The sequence below is a fragment of the Pleurodeles waltl genome, chromosome 7 (genome assembly GCF_031143425.1).
Source record: "Pleurodeles waltl isolate 20211129_DDA chromosome 7, aPleWal1.hap1.20221129, whole genome shotgun sequence".
Lineage (NCBI taxonomy): Eukaryota > Metazoa > Chordata > Amphibia > Caudata > Salamandridae > Pleurodeles > Pleurodeles waltl.
Genome location: NC_090446.1, coordinates 997,713,971 through 997,740,683, shown reverse-complemented (window position 1 = coordinate 997,740,683; position 26,713 = coordinate 997,713,971). Strand labels below are relative to the sequence as shown.

General features: G+C 43.4%; 1 protein-coding gene across 2 annotated transcripts in view; it reads right to left on the bottom strand.

Moving 5' to 3' along the window:
- Positions 1–26,713, bottom strand: part of SLC39A11 (solute carrier family 39 member 11) — a 1,676,832-nt gene that overhangs the window by 627,787 nt on the left and 1,022,332 nt on the right. For both annotated transcript variants that reach the window (XM_069199826.1, XM_069199827.1), the window contains exon 6: positions 6,009–6,173. In XM_069199826.1, the coding sequence (XP_069055927.1) occupies positions 6,009–6,173 (165 nt within the window). The remainder of the gene's footprint in view (positions 1–6,008; positions 6,174–26,713) is intronic.

Sequence of the window (26,713 nt, the reverse complement as noted above, 5' to 3'; positions counted from 1 at the left end):
GACTAACAAGTGGACCAACTTCATGACTGCGACATGGACGCACAGTGACACCCTTGCGTCTTTGTAGAGGACCAAGAGTGGCGAGATGGGGACACTTGGAATTCTTGTGCTTCTTTTTCAACATACCCGAGAACTTGGAGCACAAAGAAGACTGGTCATGAGATTGACTTCGGGAGTGGGACCGACCTTTTGAACTCGACCGATCCCAGCATGGTGTCTTGTGGTGCTTTGCCACAAAACCTTAGCTTCCTGAACCCAAATGGCCCTGGGGTGCATCAAGGTGCAACCACTGCAGGCACTGCAGTCATGATCTGACCCGAGGCAGCAGAGACAAACAACACATAGTGAGTAACAGAGATTTGTTTGTAACATTCCCCACAGGGTTTAAACCCTGTAGATTTGGACGGTGACACACTGTACTTTGAACATCTGGAACAAGAAGAAGTCTTGAACAGATGATGGGCAGCTTAAAATCCATGTCTGACGGCACGGAAAAAAGGAACTAGCATGCATGGGTGGCTCTGATATAGGCCTGTGCAAGTCATGTTTGTCAGGGAGTGTGAAGCCATCGGTGCCATGTCATATCTGGCACGGAATGACTTTGGTGCAAACCCATCAGGACCCCCTGTCAGTGAAAAGGGGGACTGCTGAAGATGAAGTTAGATGCCTGGTTGAGTAGTCAAAATGTGAGTGATCAGCAATTAGAAGTCTCTATCAGAATGGAATAATTAAGGAGCGTATGCATTCCCACCATACGTGATGATACAGAGAGCATTGTTGAAGGTAATTTGCAAATTAATTCTGGTGATGCCTTTTTGGCCATCACATGTTTGGTTTCCAGGGATTATGGAAATGGTGGTGGAAGAGCCATTTTTAGTTTCAGTGACATAACGGTTGTTAATCAGCCCAGAAGGGTAAGAACATTTTTTGGTCTTGGCAGGAACACTGGACATTCTTCTTTGGAGAATATCAGGTTTTAGCTAGTCACCAGTTGGTCAGGACAAACTAAAGAGTTATTGGATGAGTCTTGGGCATCAGAGACTAGGAAATGTTATAAAGGGGTTTAGAAAACATGGAGAATTGGTGCTTGGAAAGGTGTTGGGGTCCCACGACAGCTCCTGTAACTGAAGTAGCAAATGTTTAGCAGATCCGTTTGAGAAAGGATTGAGCTATAGAACTATTAATTGTTATAGAGCAGAGATCTCTGCACAAAATTCATTGATGAATGGTTGTTCAGTAGGATGTAATGTTGGATGTCATGTTTTAATTTGCATATTTATGAACGTTGCTAGGCTGCAGAGACCGCCTTTGTCAAAATGACTGCTAATAGGATGTTAGGCGGATTTTTGATCTTTTACATTCCTGGCTAGGTAATACCTATCTAAGATTGCAAATTCTGAGTCAAAATTTAGCAACTACTTTACATTAAGTTTCTTTTAGAAGACTTTTGGATGTTAAAGCCTTAGAAATCGGTAATAGATATTCCAATCACTATGGGGTACACTTTTAAGTTTGGAAAATATCAAAGACAATGTATATTTTATCTATGTTTCCAAGAGTAAAAGAAATTGTGTGTTTCAGATTGCATACAAATGTACGAGAACAGAATGTAGGCATACAGAGAAAATGGGGTAGATAAATTATTGATTTCCTATGTAAATGCTTTCAAGGCAGTCTCTTCTGCTACAAGTTTGTTTGAGATGGGTGAGATGTTTATTGAGTGAATCTGGTGTGGACGTAACAAGATTTGGAGCTCACTGTTAAAGAGGACTTATGATGAGTAAAGTGTTTTAGTCATGTGAAAATTTGACTGCAATTTTGAAAGCTGCAGATTGGTCAAATGCAGGTGTGTCCACAATGTTCTAGATGCAGCTTCTTTCTAAGAAATATCAGAGTAATGTTGCAATAAGGGAATTTCAACAAGTATGATAGCCTCCAGTCTTGTAATGAAATGGCCATTCTCCAACTATTATGAAGAAAGAATTAAGATTGCATTAAAGACACAGAGGCTAGCATTATCTCTACCACCTCATCCAAGTGTCTTAAAACATGTATGTGTGTGCACGCACCCACACACACATATATTTAAGATTGAGTTTATGTAGTTTATTCTTAAAGACAGTGGTATTAAGATTATGGTCTATACTAAGGAAAGATTAAGGGAAATTAATTTATTATTTTTTTATTACATATAATCTACAGTAACATTGCTCACAGAGAAGACACTATGTGAAGGGAAGGAGTGTTCTTGTTTTGAAAGTTTTGAAATGATTTGATTAGAAGCAGCATAAAAAGGAAAATATGTGGATGCTGTATGGATATGTAGTCTGTAGTTACATTTTATTTGGAATGTGATTGCCTTGTGATGTTCTGAATGTCTTTTAGGGCACTGCTGCATTTGTGGTGGCAATAAAAGATGATACATAATGTAGCCTCCATGTCTTTAATTAAATCTTGACTTTCTCTTAATAATAATTATAGAATTGTGGCCGGATGGTGTTGCTGCCGCACAGCACAAAGTGAGAAACCTCACCTGTAAAGAAAATGGTGCAGCCCACTTTTCTCAGACTTTGGGTTTCCAGGGCCCCCTTTGAAGGAGGACCAGAAGAAAACAGTTCACTTTCTATGACATAAGAATAATTTGCTTCCAATTTATCTATAACAGGCTGATATCCAAGATAAGGCCTCTCGTTAATTTCAATCCATCTGTGATCTGAACTCTGAAATTCAATAGCAATGTGAGTCTTCTACTCTGCGCTGCCCTCTGCACGTGCATCTCTCTTCCGTCTACATAGTAGCATCTTGTCTGTACTGCCAAAAATCGGATATCTGTTTTTCACAGACTTGGCTTTGCTGTCTGATTCTCAAGACGCGTCAGTTCAGTATTTTGCCAGTCAAAATACCCTTTCCACCCACCTGGAAAGATAAAACAGTTTGACACTGAGCTTAAGCTGAGGGTTTGTCAGCATGGAAAACAGACGACAATAACATCTATTTGAAGGAGCTCTATTGTAGATTCTGCTTTGATCGGGGAATGCAATGCCAAACCGGGCAACAAAAGGATTTAAATTAAAGTGGCGTTTGATTCCTTCAAGATGCTCCACTTTTGCTTACTCTCAAAGGGAGACACTGTGTGACAGATTTTTAAAGGAAGCTGCTTGACTCCAGGTTTAAATCCATTCTGATGAAAGCTGGACGGACGTGATGTGGCAGGAGATTTGTTAGGTGTATGCAGGGCGGTGAAACAAAGCCTGAGCCAATGACCTGCTGGGAGTATGAGTGAGCAAGAAGACAGTATCATGCACTTGGGAAGACATTGTAAAGCTACTGGGGGTTATCGCACCAGGCCTCGTCTGTAACTTAAGCATGAAGCATGTGACCAGCATCTGGGTCCTAGCCACAGACTTTAGTTCAATAATCTGGGTAAGATGGTCTCACCAAAAAACAAGTGGAGGCTCCATACAGAGGCGTAAACTGAATGATTGCCCTAAAATGCATCAAGATAAAGGAATCTGCCTTTTATTGGCATAAGGTCGAGAATTACAGCATCAAGTAAAAACCTTCTGATTTGAAATTATAAATGAATGCTCTCAGCCTAAAGTTCAAGCTGCAAAAGATGCTTCTTATGTGGTCATCGCTCACCTCAAAAGGCAAACTGTCGGTAAACTGTACGAAGAGCAAAAGGTGTACTACGGGTTTCATACAGGGCCTGAAGAAATATGATCATGTCACCCCCAAATACAATTCATGTATTGACTCATTTACATGTAAAACATGTAGTGTTTGTGTGAAACGTGTGCCTACAACAAATGGCCAGAGCATATTGGATTTGAAATGCCCTATTAGTTTAAATGGGCATAGGTTCCCGTCTCTGATATACTTATCAGCACAATGAAGCAAGTTCCTGGACCTCTTAGTCTTACATGAACAAGACACACAACTCTGACTCCGCTATTCAAACATATACATTAGAGACTTTGAAATCCTTATTAAATGGTCAGAGACACAAGATTGTGGAATCTTAACTTACACCCTGTAGGCGTAGAGTGTTCCTATTTTCGAATGCCTATCTAGGCACTAACAATTTATCACTCAGCATGTGAAAAGAATAGAAGTAGAATGCTCTGAACGCTTAACAAGCGGCATCTTCAGTGGAGGCATCTAAAGCAGCGGCAGTAACCTGCCCGTAGTCCGTCTCATCTCCAGGCTGTCAGCTTTCTACAGAGCCTCACACCTGGAGAACATACTTTATTCAATTGCTTTCTTAAATAGATCAATTGTAATTCTGACAAGCTCAAGGAATTATGTATCGACCTCTCTCTGACTGCCAGTTAGCAACATTATCCTTATCTATCCCATGAGTGAGTAAATTGTGAAACTCAAAGTTCTAGATCGTTTTAGTACACAGTTGATAAGGCCGCCAATAGAAAATTAAAATCAAATACTAATTACTAACATAGGCCTAAACCTGCCATTGCTTATACGTTTTAAAAGCACGCTCTAAATTTGAAATAACCCTTGCAGCTTGAGTCACACACTCGCTAGGCTGGCACCTATTTTTTTTTTTTACTAAATGTTTCTATCATCACCTCTTTTTGATTTGCAAGATGCTACAAACATGTTTTAAAACAATGAAACCAGTACTAACTACCCTTTTCCACCACTAAACTGCTTTGGTACGTGCTGACCTGTATTTACAAAATAACAAAATGCTTGCATAGACAAATCGTAACACTGCATGAATAATGGGAACTGAACTGGCGTTATACTTATGTATATAAAATTGTTCTTGCAGAAATGAGGGAATGCTTGGGAACGGGGAATGATGTTGCCAATTCCAGCTGCCTGTCGAGATCCCTCCTGTGCTAAACCAGCAATATTGCTAGAGAAATGTATACAATGGTTAACAAATGTAACAACTACATTATTTTATAAAGGTGTCAGAGGGAAAGAGTAGGATCTCTCCCTCTCTATATAGTTCCTTCGACAGAGCAGAGGCTGAGACTGTGACAAGAGGGGGTCCTACTTTCAGCTCCTACTTCTTCTGCTGCTGTTGCTATCAGAGCTGAGAGCCATAGTTGACTGAGCAGAGAGCATTATATTACAACCGAGCTATAGGATGACTGAGACTGCATTACAGAGTGACCATGCAGAGCTGACTGCACTAGCTAAAGAGAGCAGATTTGAGTGTAGTAAACTCATTGAGAGCGACTCGGCTTCAAGGTTATTGGGTACAAGCTGAACTATCCATTCTGCTGCAGACTAATTGAAGACAATGTATTGAGAGGGAGTTGATACATTGTTTCAGAGTACGACAATAGCTGTAAGCACATTGGACAGATAAACGTGAGGAACGGTGTTAGTGTATCGAACTGAACACTTCTGAACTTTTCTGTGAAGCTTTCCCAGACTATGAAACAGTATTATTATGACTTTCAGGCATTCTGCATGACAGAGACAATCAGAGTAGGGACAGATTCAGGACAATTCATGTGTGTTGCTGTAACCTTTTTAATTTTCAAAATATATACTTAGTTAATAAATAATTCAAACTACTACAATTCTCTTTATCGACTTGTATATTGACTTGCTAGACAAACTGTATTTTAAATGACTGTTGCAACTTATTAAATACCTAACAGCCACTCTCCAACAAAGGTTCATGTTGAGGGCCCAGACAAAGAGTAGGTGGTAGCAGGGAAAAGAGTAATCATTTATTCAAGCTGCGATGGTGTACAGTAATGCATAGTGCACCCAGCACAGTCTACCTCCCACATTTCATCAGTCTCCAACACATCAATGGTAACGGGCAACATGGCAAAAGGCATTAGCACTCTGCAGTCCCATTCACTCGAAGGGCAACATAGTACATTAAAGAAAGTCGACTGATCAAACTGACACACTGCATAATAAGGGCTTGTATGAATGCTGGTTAAAGGAATCTATTTCAGACTATCATACAATGTAGAAACAACACATATCCATTACTCCCTAATTACAAGGCTTACCTGGGATATTGTGTATCGTTATTGCCAGGATTAGCAGCATAATACGCCTCCAGCTGTTGTCTTGTTTTGGTGTGTTCTCACGAAGACTCTGCATGACTGGCTCATCAGCACTAATTGATTGGGTGCCTTTCTTTCTCTGGTACACCTCACCATTCTCAAACTTGTCTGCAGGCAAAAAAGACATGATCTGGAGTTAGACCACTTTTCCAAAGAACTGTTGTGGTGAATGTGTAGGAATTTGATACTTGGGTCCATTTTTAAGATACAGCAAATACTTGACAAATTTAAAGGAGTATCTGAACCTTTACGTCTTACTATACATTTTTTATTCTCATTGCTAATCTACTGAAATTGAAAAACAAAGTCCAAATATGAACAATATTAGATCAAGTAGTCTATCTTAACACAAGTTTGTTTCTCATATATACCAGCCTAGAACCTAATACTCTGAGACTTAGGGGAAAACTGATCATTCAAAGTCAGTCTCCACGCAATGATCCCTGCTCTTAAAAAATGAAAAACAAGATCGAACTTTAGTACCAGTAGAGAAATTGAGTATGACTCCCATGAGTAATGAAGGGATGGCATTGGTTTTGGCGCAAGACACATTTGTGGACAGGTACATTGTAAATACTCCCTAAATTGAATAGAACAGTGGTTCTCAACTGTGGTCTGAGGGCCTCTGCGGGTCAGCGAAGCCTTCTCAGGATGTCTGTGACTGTTTAGAAAATGTAATAACATTAACAGATTAGGTCCAAAGCTTTAAAAAATGACTCAATGGGGTGAGGGGTGGTCCCCGGATTCCAAAAATGATTCAGTGGGGGGTCCTCGGGGCCCAGTATGATAAAGTGGGGGTCCACGGAAGTCAAAAGGTTGGGAACCACTGCAATAGAACATGGTTAGATTTCCCCCATATTGTAAATCGTTGTTTATAGTCACGCATCTGCAAACACCACTGATGAAAAGATGGCAAATGCTAAGCAGAGCACAACGAGGCTTTTCTTGACAGTCAGTATTCAAATAGTAAACCAGTGTATATTAGGATTAATAAATTTTGGATAGTACAGTAAATCTTGTTTCATTTATTGAGTTTATTCCACAGCTTCATTTTGCGAGATACTGAATTAAATCATCATTAGGCACTGTAAGATACAATTGAATAGGCATTATGAACAAGTTACTTACCTTAGGTAACAACTTATCTGGTAGAGACATATTCTTGTTGCAGATTCCTTACCTTAGAATTTCCCCAGGCGTCAGACTGGATCAGGAGATTTTTCTTCAAGCAGTACCCTTGTGCTCCATCAGGTGGCGTAGGTCGACTCTGCATCCATCGTTGGCCTCGTGGTCACCGTGATGACGTCAGGGTTGTATATAGGCGTAGTAAAGTCAGTTTCTTTTCACGACTTTTGCCACGCCAAAGCGCAGAGCCATGAAGAACACTGGAAATGGCACGCCAACACTAAGGCCCTGAAAGGGGAATTCCTGTCCCTACAAATCAGTTAGCAAGTGGGGAGGATGGGTGGGTCGGCAAGGAATCTGCAACTAGAATATGTCTCTACCAGATAAATAGTTACAGACAGTAAGTAACTTGTTCATCTGATAGAGACTTCTAGTTGCAGACTCCTTACCTTAGAATATATACCTAAGCAATACCATCCTTGGTGGTGGGCTGCGAACCAAGATCATACTAGGAAGTCCTGCAGGACCAAACGAGCAAAGTAGCCACTGAGGCAGTAATGTTTTATAAATGTGTGCAGGGATGCCCATGTTGCTGCTTGACAGATATCCAGGACAGGAACTCAGCATGCTAAGGGTGTGGTGGCAGCAGTTGCTCTGGTGGAGTGAGCGTGCAAGCCCTCAGGGGGTTGCTTCTGGGCCAAAGCATAGAACATTTTGATGCAAAGTAGTACCCATCGTGAGATGGCACACTTTTGCACTGCCTTCCCTTTCTTCGCACCCACATATCCAACAAAGAGTTGATCGTCCACCCGGAAATCTTTGGTATGATTGAGGTAGAATGCCAATGCTCTTTTTGGATCCAGACGGTGGAGTCTCTCCTCTTCATGAGAAGGATGTGGGGGTGCCTTAACTGTAGGCAAAGTGATGGATTGGCCTACATGAAAAGGTGTGACTACTTTGGGAAGGAAAGAGGCACTCATACGGAGCACCATTTTGTCATGGAAGACAGACAAAAATGAGGGCTTTGAAGAAAGCCTGAATCTCGCTCACTCTGCGAGCAGAGGTGATGGCAACAAGAAATGCAGTTTTAAGTGTAAGGAGCCACAAGGGACAATTGTGTAACGGCTCAAAGGGTGCACACATCAAGTAAGTAAGAACAAGATTGAGGTCCCACTGAGGCATGATAAACGGAGTGGGAGAAAACAAACAGGTAAGTCCCTTAAAGAATCTACCCACAATAGGAGACTTAAAAAGTGAAGGTTGGTCCAGCAATCTAAGAAAGGCTGAGATAGCCGATAAGTCATCTTTAAGACTTCCCAAAGCAGAGCCCTGTTGGGCTAAAGAGAGGATGAACAAAAGAACCTCAGAGAGAGGAGCAGAGAGGGGAGCAACAAACTTGTTGGTACAACATGCCACAAATATATGCCAACAATAGGAGTATACCGTTCTGGTGGAGGGACGTCTGGCTGCCAAGATAGCATCACAGACCTTAGGGCGAAAGGTCAAAAGCCGTCAACTGCCGCTGCTGAATCTCCACACATGAAGGCAAAGACTGGACAGGTTTGGGTGGAGGACCATCCCCTGTTGCTGCGACAGAAGATCCTCCCGAAGAGGCAGTCTGACTGGAGGACCTGTGGTCATGCTCAGTAGCTCTCGATACCATACTCTCCGTGCCCAGTCCGCAGCCACAAGGATTAATTGGGCCCAGTCGTTCTTGATCTTCTTCAGAACTCTTGACAAAAGTGGTATAAGCGAGAAGGCGTAAAGGAGGCCTGAGTTCCACTCGAGATGAAAAGCGTTGGTGACCGAGTGCCGCCCTGGAAACTCCAACGCCAAAAACAGCTGACATTGTGTGTTCTCTGGGAAGGCGAACAGATCTAACCAAGGCTCCCCCCACTGCTGAAAGAAAACTTGCACCACCTCCGGATGGAGACGCCATTCGTGATCAACTATGCATTGACAGCTGAGTTCATCTGCTCTGGCGTTGAGAGAGCCCACCAGATGTAGAACCACCAGGGAAATGCCCTGGTTTGCCAGCTATGTCCAGAGGCGCAGAGACTCTTGACAAAGGGTCCAGGACCCTCTCAGCCTTTTTTATTGCAGTACCACATGGCGGTAGTGTTGCCCGTGAACCACCTTCCCTTTGAGAGAGGGAAGGAATGCTTTCAATGCAAGCCTGATCGCCCGGAGCCCAAGAAGATTGATGTGGAGTCCAGGCTCCACTGGCGGCCAGAGACCTCTGATCTCTGCTCTCTCCCATATGGCCACCCCATCCCAGGAGTGATACGTCTGTCACTACTGTCACATGTGGCTGGGGAAGGCAGAGGGATCTGCCATTGACCTAATAATGATTTGAAAGCCACCACTGCATATCTTTCGCAGTCCCCTCCAAGATCTGGATCATGTCGGAGAGATTCCCCTGATGCTGCACCGACTGCAGAGCCTGCATATGCCATCTGGCATGTGTCACTAGCTGGCTGCAGGAGGCCATGAGGCCTAACAGCCTCAAAGTCATTCTCACCGAAATCCAGGATAGAAGCTGAAAGATCGGAATCATGGCCTGAATATCCTGGAATTGCTTTTCAGGAGAGTAGGCCCAAACGTGCACTGTGTTCAGAACAGCTCCAATGAAAGGGAGCATCTGAGAAGGAGTCAGGTGTGACTTCGGCAAGTTTACAGTGAACCCCAGCGTGTGCAGGACGATCACCGTATTGTGAAGGCGGGAGATGACTTTCTGGGGCGTGTCCGCCTTCAACAGCCAGTGGTCGAGGTAGGGGAAGACTGAAACCCCCTAACCTGCGCAGATGAGCTGCAATCACTTTCGTTAACACTCGAGGGACGCTGGTGAGGCTGAAGAGGTGCAGAGTAAATGGAAAGTGCTTGTGACCTACCACGAATCGTAGGTAGCATCTGTGGGCAGGCAGTACAGGGATATGGAAAATAGGCGCCCTGCAAGTCCAAAGCTACCATCCAGTCTCCTGGGTCCAAGGCAGACAAGACCTGAGCCAGAGTGAGTATTTTGAACTTCTTCTTAATGAAGAGATTGAGGGCCCGAAAGTCTAGAATAGGACGTAAGCCCTTGTCCTTTTTGGGCACCAGAAAGTAGCGGGAATAACGACCACAACCTACTTCTGGTACAGGGACCCTCTGTATGGCTCCCTTGGCCAAGAGAGCTGTGATTTCCTCGCTGAGAACTGCTAGATGATCCTCCGGTAAGCGGCCATAGGTGGGGCAGTCTTGAAGGGAAGGTAGTAGCCCCTTTGGACGATCTTCAAAACCCACCTGTCTATAGCGATGGATTCCCAGTGGGGCAGATGATGGCGAATCCTGCCGCCAACTGGTTTGAGATGGGGCTATGGACGAGGAAGGTTTGGCCACTGCAGCAGGGGCAGAAGTGGATAGGGCAGACCTCTGGTTCCCTGTCCCACGAGCCCGTGGGATTCCGCGTCCCTGGCCACACGGGGCTGAGTAGCATGGGTGGCACAGTGGCCGGAAAAGGGACGCGTCAGGGAGGTCCTTCCATGGCCACGAAACTGGAGAAAGGTGGGCTTTTGGGGTCGAGGGGCAGTCGAAAGGCCAAGGGACCGAGCCGTAGCCTGGGACTCCTTGAACATCTCAAGCGCCGAGTCCGCCCTGTCACCAAAGAGACAGGTGCCATCAAAGGGCATGTCCATAAGTGTTTGTTGGACATCCCCTGAAAAAACAGATGTCCTCAACCAAGCACGGCTTCTCAAGGCTACTATTGATGCAACCGATCTACCCAGAGAGTCGGTAATGTCCAGCCCATATCGAATAGTGAACTTCGACGCCTCTCTCCTATCAGCGGCTTGGGAGACGATAGCCCTGGCCACCTCTGGGATCTGTGGTAGAACCTGCGTGACTGTATCCCACAAGGAGTGGGTAGAGCGTCCCAAAAGGCATGCGCTGTTCACTGACCGAAGCGCCAGACTGGAGGAAGAAAACATCTTCTTCCGAATTTGGTCCAGTCTCTTTGACTCGCTAACCAGGGGAGCAGAAGGGAATGTGGCAGATGATGAGGATGCCGGGTTAACACGGCTCTCAGGCGTGGGGTGTTGGGACAGAAATTTATGGTTGATCTGGGCGGGCCGATGACGGCGAGCGATTGTCCTATTCACAGGAGCCCCTGTGCTGGGTCTGGACTAAGTACCCAGAAGGACATCAGTGAGGGCTTCATTGAAGGGGAGGAGAGGCTCAGAAGGAGAAGCCCCAGGCTGAAGCACCTCCGTCAGGAGATTAGTCCTGACTGCTACAGTGGGCAGCTCGAGGCCAAGGACCTCAGCCACCCTACTGACTACCACAGAGTAAGAGGTCCCCTCCGCCGCAGCCACGGAAGGAGGAGAAAGCATGCCAGCATCAGGAGAAGTATCCAGAACACTGGCCTCGCCCAGTTCCTGTGCCCAGTCCATGTAAGGGTTGTCCAGCAGCTGGTATTCATAAGGTTCCAGCGGCACCTCTAATCCTTCCTCATATTCGTATCCCACAGAAAAAGGGTCAGAATCTGACCAGGGGTGAGTAGGCCCCATTGAAGTCTGAAACGGCATCGGCTGACGCCGTACTGGCTTTGGGTCATAAGGGATCAGGATTGGGTTGACGTTGATCATGGGCACAACCGACGTCGGCAGCATCGAAGGCCTAGCCGGCACCAGGGAAGATCACAATGGTATGACCAGCATCAGCACGGATCCGGTAGCAGATCCAGAAGGTCCCTCAGTGGCCAAAGCCGAAGCTGCCAGTGCGGAACCCAAAGGGCCCCCAACCATACCCCCAGGCCCCAAAGGTGCTGCAGCAGCAGCAGGGTCGGACTGCCCAAATATGAGGCGCATGGCCTCATACTTTATTTTTAATTGGGCAGGGTTCACTCCGGCTACCGGATACTCGAGGAGGCGCAAAGCGGGCCCAGAAATAGGCTCCACGAAGGAGGCCTGGAGCATCGACGCTCCCCCTGAGTCGCATCAGCTGAGCGACGCCGTGAAGTTGAAGAATGCTTAGCCTTCTTCAGCTTCTTCTTCTTACCTGAGTGGCCCGAAGACTTTGAGTACGGCAAGTGGTGGTGGCTCTGCGAACAGTCTCTAGACCTTCCTCTTGAGCGTGACCGGAAGTGATTTGGAGTCGAGCGCCGGGCCGCCATGAGCTTTGGGCACTGCTCCCTCAAAGACTTCCGGTGAATGGCCCAGCACTGAGAGCACAACTTCGGGTTGTGGTCGAGCTCCAAACACCACAAGCAAACCTGATGCGGATCCGTCATCAACATCATGCGGTGACAGATCTCGCATGGTTTGAAACTGGTTTTCGGGGACATCCTGGTGCACCAAAAGTAACCCAAAAAAAAAAAATGTCAAAAGTGTTGAATTTTGTCAAAAAACGACCAGGGTAGCTCTGTCCGGATCAGCACAGAAAGAAAAGAACTGCTGTCACTACGCCGAGGCGGTGCCTATATATGACCCCAACGTCATCACGGAGACCACGATCCCAACAACGGACACGGAGTCGACCAACACCACCTGACGGCACGTAAGGGTCCTGCTCAAAGAAAAATCTCTGGATCCAGTCTGACGCCTGGGGAAATTCTAAATTCTAAGGTAAGGAATCTGCAACTAGAAGCCTCTATCAGATATAAAAGTACAGTAAAGAATACCTTTTTTTTTTACCAAGACATTGTTTACAAGATCTGGCAGGTGGTGGGAGTCTCTGCAGCAGAGACGCAAGTCATGCAACAGAGGATCTGCAGCTATCCTTCAAGACTGAGAAGAAGTTGGTATGAGATGCTATGTGAGAGGAGGTTCAAAACCATTTTCTCAGCCTATTACCTTGATTTAGGCTAGGTTGGACAAACAAGTGTGCGCTCATAGTTGAAATCCAAAGGATAGGATTTTCAGACAGAGGCGGTGTTATTTCACATGTTTAGGTTTTCACCTAATATCAATTTAATATTTGAATTTTTAATATGGTTACTAGACTCAAATGTTTGTTTCACACATAGGAAGTTGCAATACCGTAAACTGCCTACTGCCATTTTTTTCAACCTTTGTCTTTGTTCAACTGTATCTTTTTGGCGGCTTTCATCTGGAACATGCATGATTGTACCACTCTTAATTGAAATGCTTAGTCGTAAGAGGTGTTCAGAATCACCCCAAAGTTCCAAGATGACGTATTGAGACTACAAAGTTGCCACAGGATGGACAAGGTTGGACCCCTGAAATTGGTGATTGTGTTCTCATGCATTAAGAGATCCTCTTTAGTGCAGAAGACTTTCTCTCACCAAAGTCAGAGGCATGAAGACAGTCATTTGAGGCTCTTAAGGTGCTCTGTAATCAGATGTAGGAACATGACCCTATCATCAAGGTGCCGTATGAGGAAGAGGCACAGAAATACTTGTGCATAGCATGAATTTGGCTTGGATTATGTTAATAGATATTTATAAGCATTTTTTCAACGCAAAATGATTGTCTCGTTATTAGCCAAAAGACTTAGGCCCTCATTATGTCTTTGGCGGTAGAAACCTCCAAACGCCCCGGCGACGGCTGCCAAAAGACCATAGCCGCGGCTAACATCCGTCCGCCATAATATGACCACAGCCGGATTTCTGCCACAAGAAGGACGGAAATCCAGCTGTGGACATGCTGGTGGACCGTGTTAAGGTGGAGTTGCTACCACCAGCAGTGCCACGCCAGTAGACTGCCGCCAGCCGTATTATGAGAAATAATACGGCCTGGTGGTGTTCAGCTGGCGGGCGCTGCTGGCGGTAGCAGCGCCCCATCCCGTCCCCTGCCGGAAGACCCTCTGGATTCAGGCAGGTCGGGTTTCCGACAGGGGCGGTGGGTGTTGCGTGGGTGTGTGCATGAGTGTGTGCATGAATGAGAATGTATGTGTAGTGTTGTTTGCATGCGTGTCTGCATGTGTGAGAATGCGTGTAAGTATGGATATGTGAATAAGTGTGTGCGTGTCAGTGTGAATGTGGTACGGATGTGTGCATGAATGAATGGATGGATGCATGCGTGTATGAATGCGTGTATGCCTGTGTGAGTGGGTGTGTGTATGCGTGGTGCGTGTCTGCGTGTGTGTGTAGGGGGAGTGGGGAATTGTAAGGGGGGAGCGTGGATAGAGGGGAGGTGGTGGGTGTCTGGGGAGTTGTTGTGGGGGAGGGGGCATCCTATCAGTGACAGGGAAGCAATTCCCTGTCACTGATAGGGACTACCGCCATGGTTTTTGCCACGAAAACCATGGCGGTAGGCAGGGTCAAAATGCCTGAGGTGGTACAATAGCGGCCGCTGGGCTGGAATAAGTGAACAAGTATGAGGATACAGATGGTCTTTCAACCGGGTACTCCCCCTTTCACTGGAGTTATGTGCATCACTTGTGTAATGACGAGTGACCATGAGCCTCATAACGGAATGAGAAGGGTCCCAGAAGGGTATATCTTGCTATCACATCGACAGAGAAGGTGCTCTGTAATGTACCCTTACAGCCACACAATGCACCTACCTTCTGCCTCTTCCTCCTAGCTCTGAAATCTAATGTCTCTTTCGTGAATACTGCATCCTTCCTCTGCACGCTAGCCAGGTCGCCCCAGTAGGATTTCACCCCAATGGTAGCACACTAAGCATTCGTATGCATTGTATTAAATGGTCGTGGGCATGGCTCACATGTCCTGAAGCTGGGGAACTGTGGAATAAGCAACTTTATCTGAAGGAAGAAGATGGTGAGAAAAAGAGAAAATGAGAAAGAGGCTGAGAACAAAACGAGGTACTAGGGGATTGGCTACCCTACAGGAATTCGTTGAGTGCAAGAGGAAACAAGCATTTGCAATGCAATAGGTCTCACATTTTCTTGCGTTAGAGGTATTGTAAATTCAGAACTGGACTTTTCTTGCCACACAAACTGGTCAACCCTGCCTCATAATTTCATCTTTTCCTGCCATGTTTAGGTGGTCACTGGTGGCTACTGACATCAGAAATCACAAGCCCTTGGGAGAGATAAGAAGATGACTGCACTACCTCGTGTTGTGTAAATGTCTGAACAGGAATTGGAAAAAAACTGGAAAAGTACTTTCCTTTTTATGTTAACAGAATGAAAAGTCTTGTAAGCATTTTTGCCTTGCATTACAACAAAGCTCTAATGTAGCTAGTAGCAGAGCAGCCTGAGAAGATTTATGGCCCCAATAAAGGAGATAAGCAATGACCGTTGTGTGGATGTCTCTGAGCGCTGACAGGGAGGGGGCCTAGAGAGAGAGGCTCAAAATGCGACACTGCAAGTTTCACATCAGTGCTTCTAGGTTTAGCTACATTGTACCAGAAAGGGCATACTGTGGTTTTCGTGGGCACTGAGCTAAATGTTTAGGCACCGGGTGTTTCTTTTGTAAAATAAGCTTATTTTGGGAGCCAGGGGTAAACAAGAACAGAACTGGAATAAAGCCAAAACAAAAGTCAGCAACATGGGAGGAGGTGGGAGAAACGAAATGCTGCAATAAAACGCAGGCAGCTACCAGCCTAAAACACCCACAATGAAAAGATAGCAACAAAGAAATTACAAAAGTAGTCCGTTACAGCAACAGATAAAGAAACCAAAGTGGAATAATACAGTAGTTGGTCACTGCTCTGAAACAGAAAAAGAAGGGAGAAAAAGGCAGAACTGACCACTAGCGAGCAAGATTTTTTAAAGGATACTGCAACCAACTAATTAAATTGCTTTAAGCCATAAGAAGTATACTAAAAGTAAACACAACAGGGCTCGGAAAATCCACTGGACCACTCGCCAATGCCAATTTGATCAGGTCGAGCTATTTTTAATTCTTACTTGTCCCTTCTGGTGAGCTGACAGTGAACAGTTGTTCTGTTCAGTTGAAAAGTGGAGGGGCAATAAAGGATGCCTTTAAATCTTGATCTTATGTCACATTTGCTCTGTCTTCTTTTTTCTTACAATTAGTTTTCCTTCTGACTGCAGAGTTCCAGGAATTTGTAAGGTGAACTGTTGACCTGATGCTTAGAATGTAAAATAAAAGGATATAGGGTGTCAGGTTTTTCCTAACACACAACATTTAAATGACTAAGTCAACTGTGCAAACATTTCAAAATATATTTCAGTAGTTGTGAAAGCCCCTTTTTATATTTCTGTGTGATGAAAAAATATTTTAATAGGATGAAAACAAATCAGAATACTTTATTTGTTGATTTGCAAATTATGTTTTCTGAAACCCATATTTCACATATTGTTAATGCTATATAGTTTTATCAGTAAAGCTACAAGTTAATGGAGAGGTTTTTGGATATTTCTTGGAAAGTTACTCTGTGTAGATGACAATATGTTACCACATCATGGTTTAGTAATATATTTATTAAAATTGAGTGTTAAAACAAACTAAGAAATACTTCTGCCCTGATGGCAATGTTGTTAGTAAATTAAAAGAAGTCCTAGGTTATGTGGGCTAGACCTTATGGGTGTGTTGGCTAGATACTTGCACTACACGCAGCAAACTTTAGTCTACTTAATCGAACAAAATAGGTTTTTTTGTACTGCAGAAATGCTGAGCTCACATATATGAAGGTGCACTCTTATGTGAGAATTAAGAAAAAGGCCACTCTGTAAACTATTTGTCTAGGATCACACAATTTGAGACCCATTTACGGGTCAAGTGCATTACAGTTAGGTCGAGTAGATTATTTAAGTTACTCGACCTGCAGGTCTAGTAACATTTTTATAATTTTTCGAGCCCTGTACAAGGTTGAACTCTTATATTCAACCTAAAAAGGGAAATGATAAGAGTGAAAATGAAAAGGAGTAGAAAATGAGAAAGAGGCAGCACATAAGAGTAAAGATTTTTTTTCAAAATACTCAATGCATTTTATAAAATGTGTATTATGATGTTAAACTTTAGACTGCTAAAGTCATTCTAGTGACCCTCTATCCTGACCAGAGTACCCTCTTTCTGACCTAATGTACAGTAATGAGACACCCGCCAAGCTCTATAAATGCAACATAACCCTGAACTGCAATAGGCATTTCCATCCATTAGTAACACTCAAAGAGCTCTCACAATGCACATAAAATCTTAACTGAATTGTGCACTTGGATTCCCTCATGCAACCTTCTACAGAGCTTGTATGCATGTATGTATGCATATCATGTTCCTATAGCTCAAACTTAGCCAAAAGGATGGAGAGCACTGTACGAGGTCAAAGACAAGCATAATTCAATGAGCAACAAGGAAGGAAGCTGGGCTGTGTTGAGTTAATGCACTGTGCTGGATATCAGCTGTTAAAACGTATGCTTTAACAAGCCATGCGTTTACCACACATGTAATACAGTTGGTTGACCATTACAAGGATGGAGGTGTTTTTTCAGTTCCTGGGTGGACAGATTGAAAAGGCCTACTGTCTTGCTTTTTCTTTTTTACACTTCCTAGACTGCAGACTGATGGTGTTCTGACTGTGGGTGTGCTGAGATCCAACACAGATCATTTGCTTGTCTGCAAGATAAGTGGATCTGCTGGTAGTGACAGACCTGTAAATGGTGCCACTGGTTTTGAAAATGGTGCAGACCTGCAAAGGAAGACAACTGAGTTCCATCAGGTAGGGGGTAAAGTGATAATATTTATCAGGTCCTGGATGAGATGTGATGCAGTACGTAGGATACCCTTTAAGGGTTCCAGTGTGTAGTCAGGAAGGCCACAAATTAAGGCACTGCCACTATCCAGATGTGAGAGTAAGAGGCTTGGAAGAAGTCATTTTCTGGAAAGAACAGTTAGACTTTTTTTTTTAAGAGAGACCTGGTACCAGGCTGTCTTTGTTTTTTGCATTTTTTGTGTTGAACGTCAGGCAGGCACTGGACATATGGTTCTTGATAATATACAAGCAGTGTATGAGGTGTTGGATGTCTGAAGCAGATAAGACTTTCAAGAAGAGTTGTGTATCATCTGTAAATTTGTGAATCTTGATTAAGTTACCTGTGAGTAGAGCACCATGTAAGGGAGGAAGATCGCAGGAGAAAGCATGGAACCCTGGGGTACTCCACAGATGCTAGGAATCTTTTGTGACCTGGAGGTGCCCATGTGAACAAATGGTGTCGGATGGAAAGGCAGCAGAAAAAACAGTTAAGGACCCTGCTGGTGAATCTCTTTCAATTACCAGATTTTTATGTGGGTGGGATGGTTGATTGTGTTGTAGGGTGTTTAAAGGTCCAGCAGTTTGAGGAGCCAGGGGTCAACTTCATCTATGATCAAGAGTTTAGTTCTGTGTGCTGCAGCGTGATCTGGAACCAGACTGTTAGTCATGCAGGAGATGGTTAGCTCTGATTTGATCTTGGAGTTGAACACAGAATGATTTTTCAGTGACCGTGCCATGGATGGTAGGAGAGTGATGGGCCGGTAGTTAGTGAAGTCATCAGGATCTGGTATAAGATTCTTTAGGAGTGGGTGGATTTGACCTTTTTTTAAGAACTCCTGAGAAGATGGCTTTAGTCTTGGAGGCACTAAAAATGGTAAGTAGGAGTGAGAGTTTTGATGAAGGACAATGGTAAGACATCATCTTCATAAGAAGTGGGTTTGAAGTTGAAAATGTCAGTTAATCTGGGAGAGATAGGGCTTTCAAGGCTTACCACTGCAGAATTCTCCAGTCGGAGTGGGTGTAAGAATCAAATCTTCTGTATTGTTTCACTGAAGGTGAGGTTGATGGCACCGCACTCTCCTGTGGTGTGAGGAATAGGTGGATCTGGCAGGGGTTTGATGCTGACTTGAACGTTTCAACAGCATTCTGCTTCTGTTGGGGGCTCCACTGATTATTGTTGGTATAGTAACTTGCTTTGGCTAATGTGATGCGCTGTCAGCGTGTTAAGTGTAAGGACTTCAGTATGAAGATGCCGTCAGGAGTTCTGTCTTTCTTCCATTTTCTTTGCTATCTGCAGATGGATCATTTAGCTTCAGTAAGGTCTATGGTCTATCCTGGAGCTGAACGCTGTAGTTCACAACTGTGTGTGGTAATATGGGTGTGGATGTTCAGAAAGCTTTCCAAAAAATTGTTGATGTTGTTTAGAGGGGTGTTGTTCAGATGTGGAGTTGATAGGGTGAGAGATTAGGTCAAGCATTAGGTTGTCTGCGGATGGTTGAAGGATCTGTAGATTTGGTCTCTCTTGTATTCGCCTTGGATTGCTGGTAAGAAACTGGCCATGGAGATAGGGATGACAAAGTGGTTGGTCCAGTTCAGGTGTATGGGAAACTTGTACTGGATTGTTGGTGATGTTCAGGCGCCAAGGTTGAGGATGTGGTTGTTGAAGTGTATTGGCTGCATGAAATGCTGTACCACACTGAGTGTATCACTGAGTTTGAAGAGGATGCCTCTTTTTTTCAGCTTGTTCTGCCTGGGAAATTAATGTCATCCAAGAGGGTGGTGTGGGTATGTTGGACATATGAGGTGACAAGGCCTGAGAATTAATCAATGAAGCCCTTGTTCTGCCTGGAGGCCTGGTACATGGGATGGAAGATGTAGGTCTGAGTTATAACTCCTTGGATTTGAGTGTTACTTCATTAGCTAGGGTGCTCTACCAGAAGAACCTATGGATTACAGCAAGACCTCCTCCTTTCTTATGTGTGAGGTCCACATGATGGATGCTGAAGCGTATGGGAAGATCAACTATAGGATGTTCACAAATTTGAGCGTGAACCATGTTTCTTTGATGAAGAGGGCATCAAACATGTGATGGATGATGAGGTCTACAATGTCTACTGTGAGGAAAACTACAGAATGTGCGATGATGAGCATGTTGGCATGTGTGTTCTGAGGTTTGGGGGTATGTGGTAGTTAGCAGAAAGTGTATGGGGTTTGGTATATGCATTGTGTGAATGTTGTGTGTGTTTCTGGGCCATCTTCATCTCAATGTCATTGTGGGAATTTGCAGTATGGGGTGCTGGGTGATGCACATAATTTTATCTCATCTTATAATTTGTAGTAAAACATGGGTTCAAGCCATGGCCTTCTCTGGCCCTACCAGGCCCAACAAGAAACGTCCTTATGTGTGTTTCCCTTAACAGGCCCAAACAGGCAATTCCCTTGTCTATGTCCACCGATAATGGGCCCAAAGAGGTAATGCCCTTCTCTGTATTACCCCTTTCCTGGGGATGCCCAGGAGATGGGATGTCATGAAAAGTTGACTGAAGAAAGGATAAGGAAAGAAGTGATGTCACTTCCTGTGCGGATGAATGATTCCATATTGAGTGATGTCACTTCCTGTCCACTTGATAGGAAATGCAGTAGTTTCACTTCTTCTACAGATGGATGGTGGGAAATAAAGTCCTCTGCTTGGCTTCTTCTTTTAAAGATGATTTTGGTGGGAACTGCATTGATGTCACTTTCTGTGTAGGTAGATGATGGTAAGTGCTCTCCTGAATCCTGAGATATAGGCACAGCTCTAAAAGTGCACTTTTCTCAAAATTAAAATACCCGAACTGTAATGCACTTTTACCCTAAATGAGATCGCCACACAGCTCTCACTGCACACCTCTAGCTTGGTCTGTCATTCATGAATGTACCAGAATTGGGGCATCTACAGAGTTAATGCAAAGCATCACCACCCTGAGCTACAATATCCACAGGTGTCTTCAGTCACGAGATATAGAGATTTAAAAATGTATCAGTATGCATACCTACACTGTACGCCGTTCTCACAAAACTAAAACAAATGTACAGCTCTCACAATGCTTGTTTACACTGCACCATGATCACAGTAGTGAGACACCAAGAGAGCTCTAACAATGCACAAACATCCCAAACTGCACTATGAACTTATATGTTTGTTCTCAGCCCTGTCCGAGCTCCTCCAATGCATCTCTATTCTGATATGCAGCAGGCATGGGTATCCCTGTGCTCAGATATAGTTACTGCTCTCAGTCTACCATATACCACTATCCAAGATCTGATAAAACAGAGGAGCTCTTAAAATGCATGTCTACCTTGACCTATACACAGTACAATCTTAAGGATTTGTTGGGGTCCTGGGCATAATACATATATAGGTGCCCCTGTTTGGCTATTTTTGAATTTATTACCTGTTCTCCACTAATTCAGGCCTATCTGATGCCAAACAATAATCGATTATATGCTACACAAAGGCTCACTCTCCTGGGCATCCGCCAGTCATATATAGCTAAAGTAAGTGTGGAGAAGCAATGGTGAAGCAATTTCTTTTTGCAGTTAATATAGATTTTATTTGTCTTGCAACACCAATATTTTATGTGAAATGCACTGTATATTCCAAACAGAAAGAGGGGAGAGAGGACCCAACCAGGTCTTTGGATACTTACTAACTAGACCACAGATGTGTCCTCAGACTAACTGTCTACAATGGTGGGAGTATTAATATTCAATATATATTGTTTTTCTTTTTATGGCCCTTAACAACTCTATTAGTGGCATGCTTCATCACTGGGTATCAGCCTTGTATCATTGGGATCACCTTCAGTGGAGGGAGCACTTTCCTATTTGGGGGTGATGAGTACGATAGAAAACACCAAGGGACTAGCCCTATAACCTTTTATTTTGGGTGCCCCTGGTAAGGTTTAAAATAAGTGAATGTAGATGGTCACATATATGATTAAATTTGCAACCCCCTACTCAACATGTTTCAGCCATCTACTGGGGCCACTAAGGTTCCACAGCTTTCATCAGGACTAGTAAAAACCCTTATCGTTCTTTTACTGTCGCCCTATCACAACCAGTGTGGCTGGTTACAGGATACAGGAATCATGTGAACATGGTGCATGAAGTAACCTAGGGTGGCCGTGAAAAGCAGTAAGACTGATACAGTCCGCACGTTTCCTTAATTCTGCCCATCCTGAATGAGGAAAACACACACCAGTATAGCCACTAACAGCACACAAACACCACAAACACAGTAACTGAGGTATGCAAATTAGAGGTTTGGTACACAACACTGCAAACATGGTGAACAAACACAATTGTCAATTGTATGGTAGTTCTCATCCCATTCCTAAACATAATAGATCTTTTTTAGGAGCAGGCGGCTGACATGACCCTGTAGTCACACACTAAAAGTAATACTGACAAAGCGTTAAAGCACAAGGAACCCTTTGTCCGTAATTTTTAACTCCTTTAGGCGAAATGGGTCAGTGTATCCTGCCCATATTTTCAAAACCTTGATACTGACATTGTTAAGGGTGCATGTCGTCACAAACCAATATTTTCTTCCTGCATGGGTGCTGTGAAAGCACAAGAAGTTTCCTAAGAAATGGTCAGCATCTGACGTTTTCAGACGGTGTCTGCATACATGTGTCACGCCCACAGTTACTTGTCACGTACGTCCCTGGTGCTATTGGGAAGTTTAGTTTGCTGCATATAGGCCGCTACCAGGAACAGTCTGTTTTATGCATGAATTGCATTATGACATTATTAACAGGCTCATAGATGAGTCAACTGTTGCGTGAACAGATATAAGTATTATTTGTTATGTCATAAGGATATATGGCAAGTATAATGTGTGTGGAACTATTGTGTGGAGTGGTTTTTATTTTAGGAAAATATGCAGTTTTTTTTTTTTACCACAGTACAATGATGGCATTGTTCAATGCTGAGTATAAATGTCTTATAATTTACGTAACATTTCGTCAACATCTTATTTTACTTCAAGATTCGTAGATGCAAACCCAGACTCATGTTATACGGTCTTGCCTGCACTAGTATGTCTTTTAAATTCCTATTACATTAGAAGGAAACTTTTTTTCAAATGCTTGTTTGAGTTTAGTATTAAACAGCGCCTTTTTACCTCATTAGATACATTGTAATATGCGGTAACAAAAAAAGTTAGGAAAGTTAATTTTCTAAGGGTAGTTGCAGGCAGATACTTTGTTAGAAAGCGCCTCTGCTTCAAAGTCGCATACATTGGTACAATAACGCCTTATTCTAAGAAAATGACAAAATAGTATGTTTTCTTTGGCGGTGTGGGTGTGAAATTTGCTGATGCAATAGATTATTTTTCTTGTTTGGTTTATTAAAAACCTTGATTTGGAAACTAACATCCCTTGCCTGTAAAGTAAGATCAAGGAACAAAATCTTAAAATTGTTCATGTGTGCGTGAATTTCAGATATGGATTCTGACCCCTGAAAGCTTACCAACTAAATTCTCCGTTTTTTTTGGCCATGGCAAAATTACAAAGATGGAGTCAACGCAACAATGCCAAAGTCATTTGAGGAAATGGTATGAACTGTTGGCCCAGATGGACTCCATTTCGAAATAGTGTACGTAAAGTCATGCTAGACTGCGAGCAAGTGTGCTGCGCATGGATGGCTCATGCTGTTGAAGGTAAATCGTTCCTTCAAATTCATTCTTAGTCAAAACCAATTTTTACAAGACTCAAAGTGTATAGGGGTTTTGTGTATCCACTTCGTATTGTATAGTAGATTTTCAATAACCCTCAAACCTTCGTCTTACAGGATACTGGTATATGATGACTCCACGTCGATGTCTAGCATTATTTCTGTTTTAAATTCCATGTCTTTTAGTAAGTTTAGCATATGTTTGATATCTCGTACCTATGAAGTCATGTATTCTACAAGCTTGTGTAGTTTATAACAACTATTAACCAAATTTACACGGAAATCGGGGGAATACGACGGCCAGTTAGCACACCTGACATTAGCACCTGCCAGGGATGGACCAAATATATGGATATTTCGTCCTCCCTCTCATTTACCCTCTAGCGAGAGCTATTCCTTACTCCCCAACATACTAAAAATACATTCATTCAAATAAAAAGAATAATGAGCCTTCGCAAATGCCAACACTTACCAATGTTCTGAAGTTCTTTAACAGGATGGCTAGTGCCGTCTTTCGAGTTCACCACAGCAGGAGGGCAACCACATAAATCTTTCAAGGGGCAGTGCTGGTAGAGTCAGCACAAGTCCTGGTCGAAATTTGAGGAGGTCAATCGAGACAGTCACCCAGAACCTACCCAAGAGGGTTTGCTTCCTTTGTTTCATGCTTGAAAACCAGAATAGAGGCTTAAAATCAGCTTAAACCAGCAGACAAGTCAGCGAATTATGGATTGAAGCAACTCAGAACAGGTATGTGGGACCACCTTTGAATTGATAGCCTCTATGGCAACTATAAATAAAGTCTATGACTGTAATGCAGAGCTGAGATCACAGAGTGGGAGGAGTAATAGTTATTCTCTTCACTTCCATCGTCAGAACCCTTCTCTAGCAGCAGAGAGGTTGGAACCAAACAGGTTCTCCTATATTCCTCGTACTGACAACCATCCTGAGTCTAACTGGTGAGTAGTTAGAGGTGTAAATCAGCAAAAGGGGCTGCAAAACATTTGCACCAAATCTTTTGAATCACAGACTTGCACCCTTCCAAAAGCCTTGTATAGAAAAGGGGAAAGAAAAGAGTCTAGCAGTATTCCTTTACTTCCAAAACTACTTCTTCATTAAACTACTTCTTTAAAATCATGACACAAAAATCTAGACCCCCTTGGAGGAGCTGCTTAAGGACGACTCAGGTGGTGGAAGTCTAACATACACAAAAAGCTTTTTCTACATACCTACTGACAACTCATATGAAGAATGCAGGAATCTGCTTCAGATGAACCTTGCACTAAAATCAATCAAGAGATACCTATTCCCGAAAGGTTTGAGGCACTTCCGGCCTAAACAAGACTGTCCCATTCAACATACTAACTTTCTAGTAACAAATCAGTGTAAATAAGGCTAGTGTAAGCACCACAGTGAGAATCGGCTCGTCTTCGGAGCCTCACCATTAAAGCTTATAATATTAGTCCTTAAGGCTGACATGAAGAAAAGGTTTGAGATCTCAGAGTCAAATCAAGCATACAGGATATGTGCCAAACCTAGGAAAGAAATTAGATGATGTTAAAGAAAGGACTTGGGCCAGATGTATGAAGCTCCTTTACTGGTCGCAAACAGCCCATTGGGTAATATGCGACCAGTTAAAGGCTTCTTGCCATGTACCATCCCTATTTTGCGGGTTGGTAGCCTATTACCGACTCACAAAATAGGGTTTGTGACTCGCCATTATCAAGTAGCGTGCCAAGGGCATCCCTTCCTAATAGCGAGTTGTAGGGAAATGTAAGAATGTTTTGTGAGCAGGAATACTGTCACAAAACATTTGCAGTTACCACCAAATTCAAGTAGGTGGTAAACCATTTGCAAAGGAGAAGGGACCCTTTTCCCTAAGCGAATGAGGGTGTAAAATATTTTAAGAGCAGGCAGTGGTCCTAAGGACTACTCCCTTCTCTTAAAAAATTAAACAAAAATGTTTCACTTTTTTTTAATGCATCCATTTCCCTTTGAGGAAAACAGGCTGCATTACAAAAAAAAATAAGATTGCTTTATTTAAAAGCAATCACAGACATGGTGGCCTGCTGACCCCAGAAGGCCACCATCCCGGTAAGTTCCGGCCATTTACAGTGGGTCACAAATTGCGACCTGACTCATGAATATTGATGAGGCAGGTCCATTTGCGACCCACTGCGAATTGCTAACAATGTCAAACACACTGTCATACATCAGTTTCCAATTTCCTAACAGCGAATAATTAAGATTCGCTATTAGGAAATCGCAAACACTGAACTACATACTTCTGGCCCTAAAGCACGAAAAGACTGTGTGGACAAGTTTAGTCATGAACTGGCTAGGGACATCAGTGAGATAAGCTACTTGAAGCAACAAAATCAAAAATAGGGGTGGGCAGAAACATGCGGAATTCCACAGAGTTACATAAAACCTCTGCGAGATTACATAGAGTTCTGCCAAAGGATGGAAATATGCATGTTGCGCTGCTCATGCTGCAATTTAGCTCTGAAAAAATTGTGAACGGCATCATGTGGTTTGCAAGAGTGTACAGCAATTCTTATTGATTTTGCTGCCGTTGCTGCAGCTAATCTACTCGAGAAGCAGTCCTTTCACCGCACGACAGCTCATGACTGCCAGTATTAGAAAATCTCGACTGCGTTTCTGAGCGCTAGCATGAAAAATTCTGTCACGTAGACTGACGGAATTTGGTTGGAACTTCGCATTACAAGAGTAACGCAGAGTTGCCAAATTCCGCCAATTCCACCAGCAGAATGAATCATTTCACCCACCACTAATCAAAACCCGACACATGACCTGGAAAGTTTCGAAAATTACTCCAGGGGGGATAATTTCAAATTTTGAATGCACCTGAAGTTATTGAGGGAAGCCATATGAAAGGTTTTATAATAAACTTATTCAAAGAGGGAATAGTTAAAAGTAACTTCTACATAAACATAGAGAAATAAATCTAGAAAATTCACAGAGACCCTTTTATGCGTAATTTAACCCAAAAGAATCCTACAAAATGTCTGATTAACTTACTAATTTATACCACTAAGGAACAAATGCTAGGACTGACAATGAAATCCAAACTTTGGCAGGCAAGTATTTCACGTACGTAATTAGATCAGACATATGCAAAATAACAGAACAGCAGCTATGGGTACTGTTAAAGAGAATGGAGGAGCT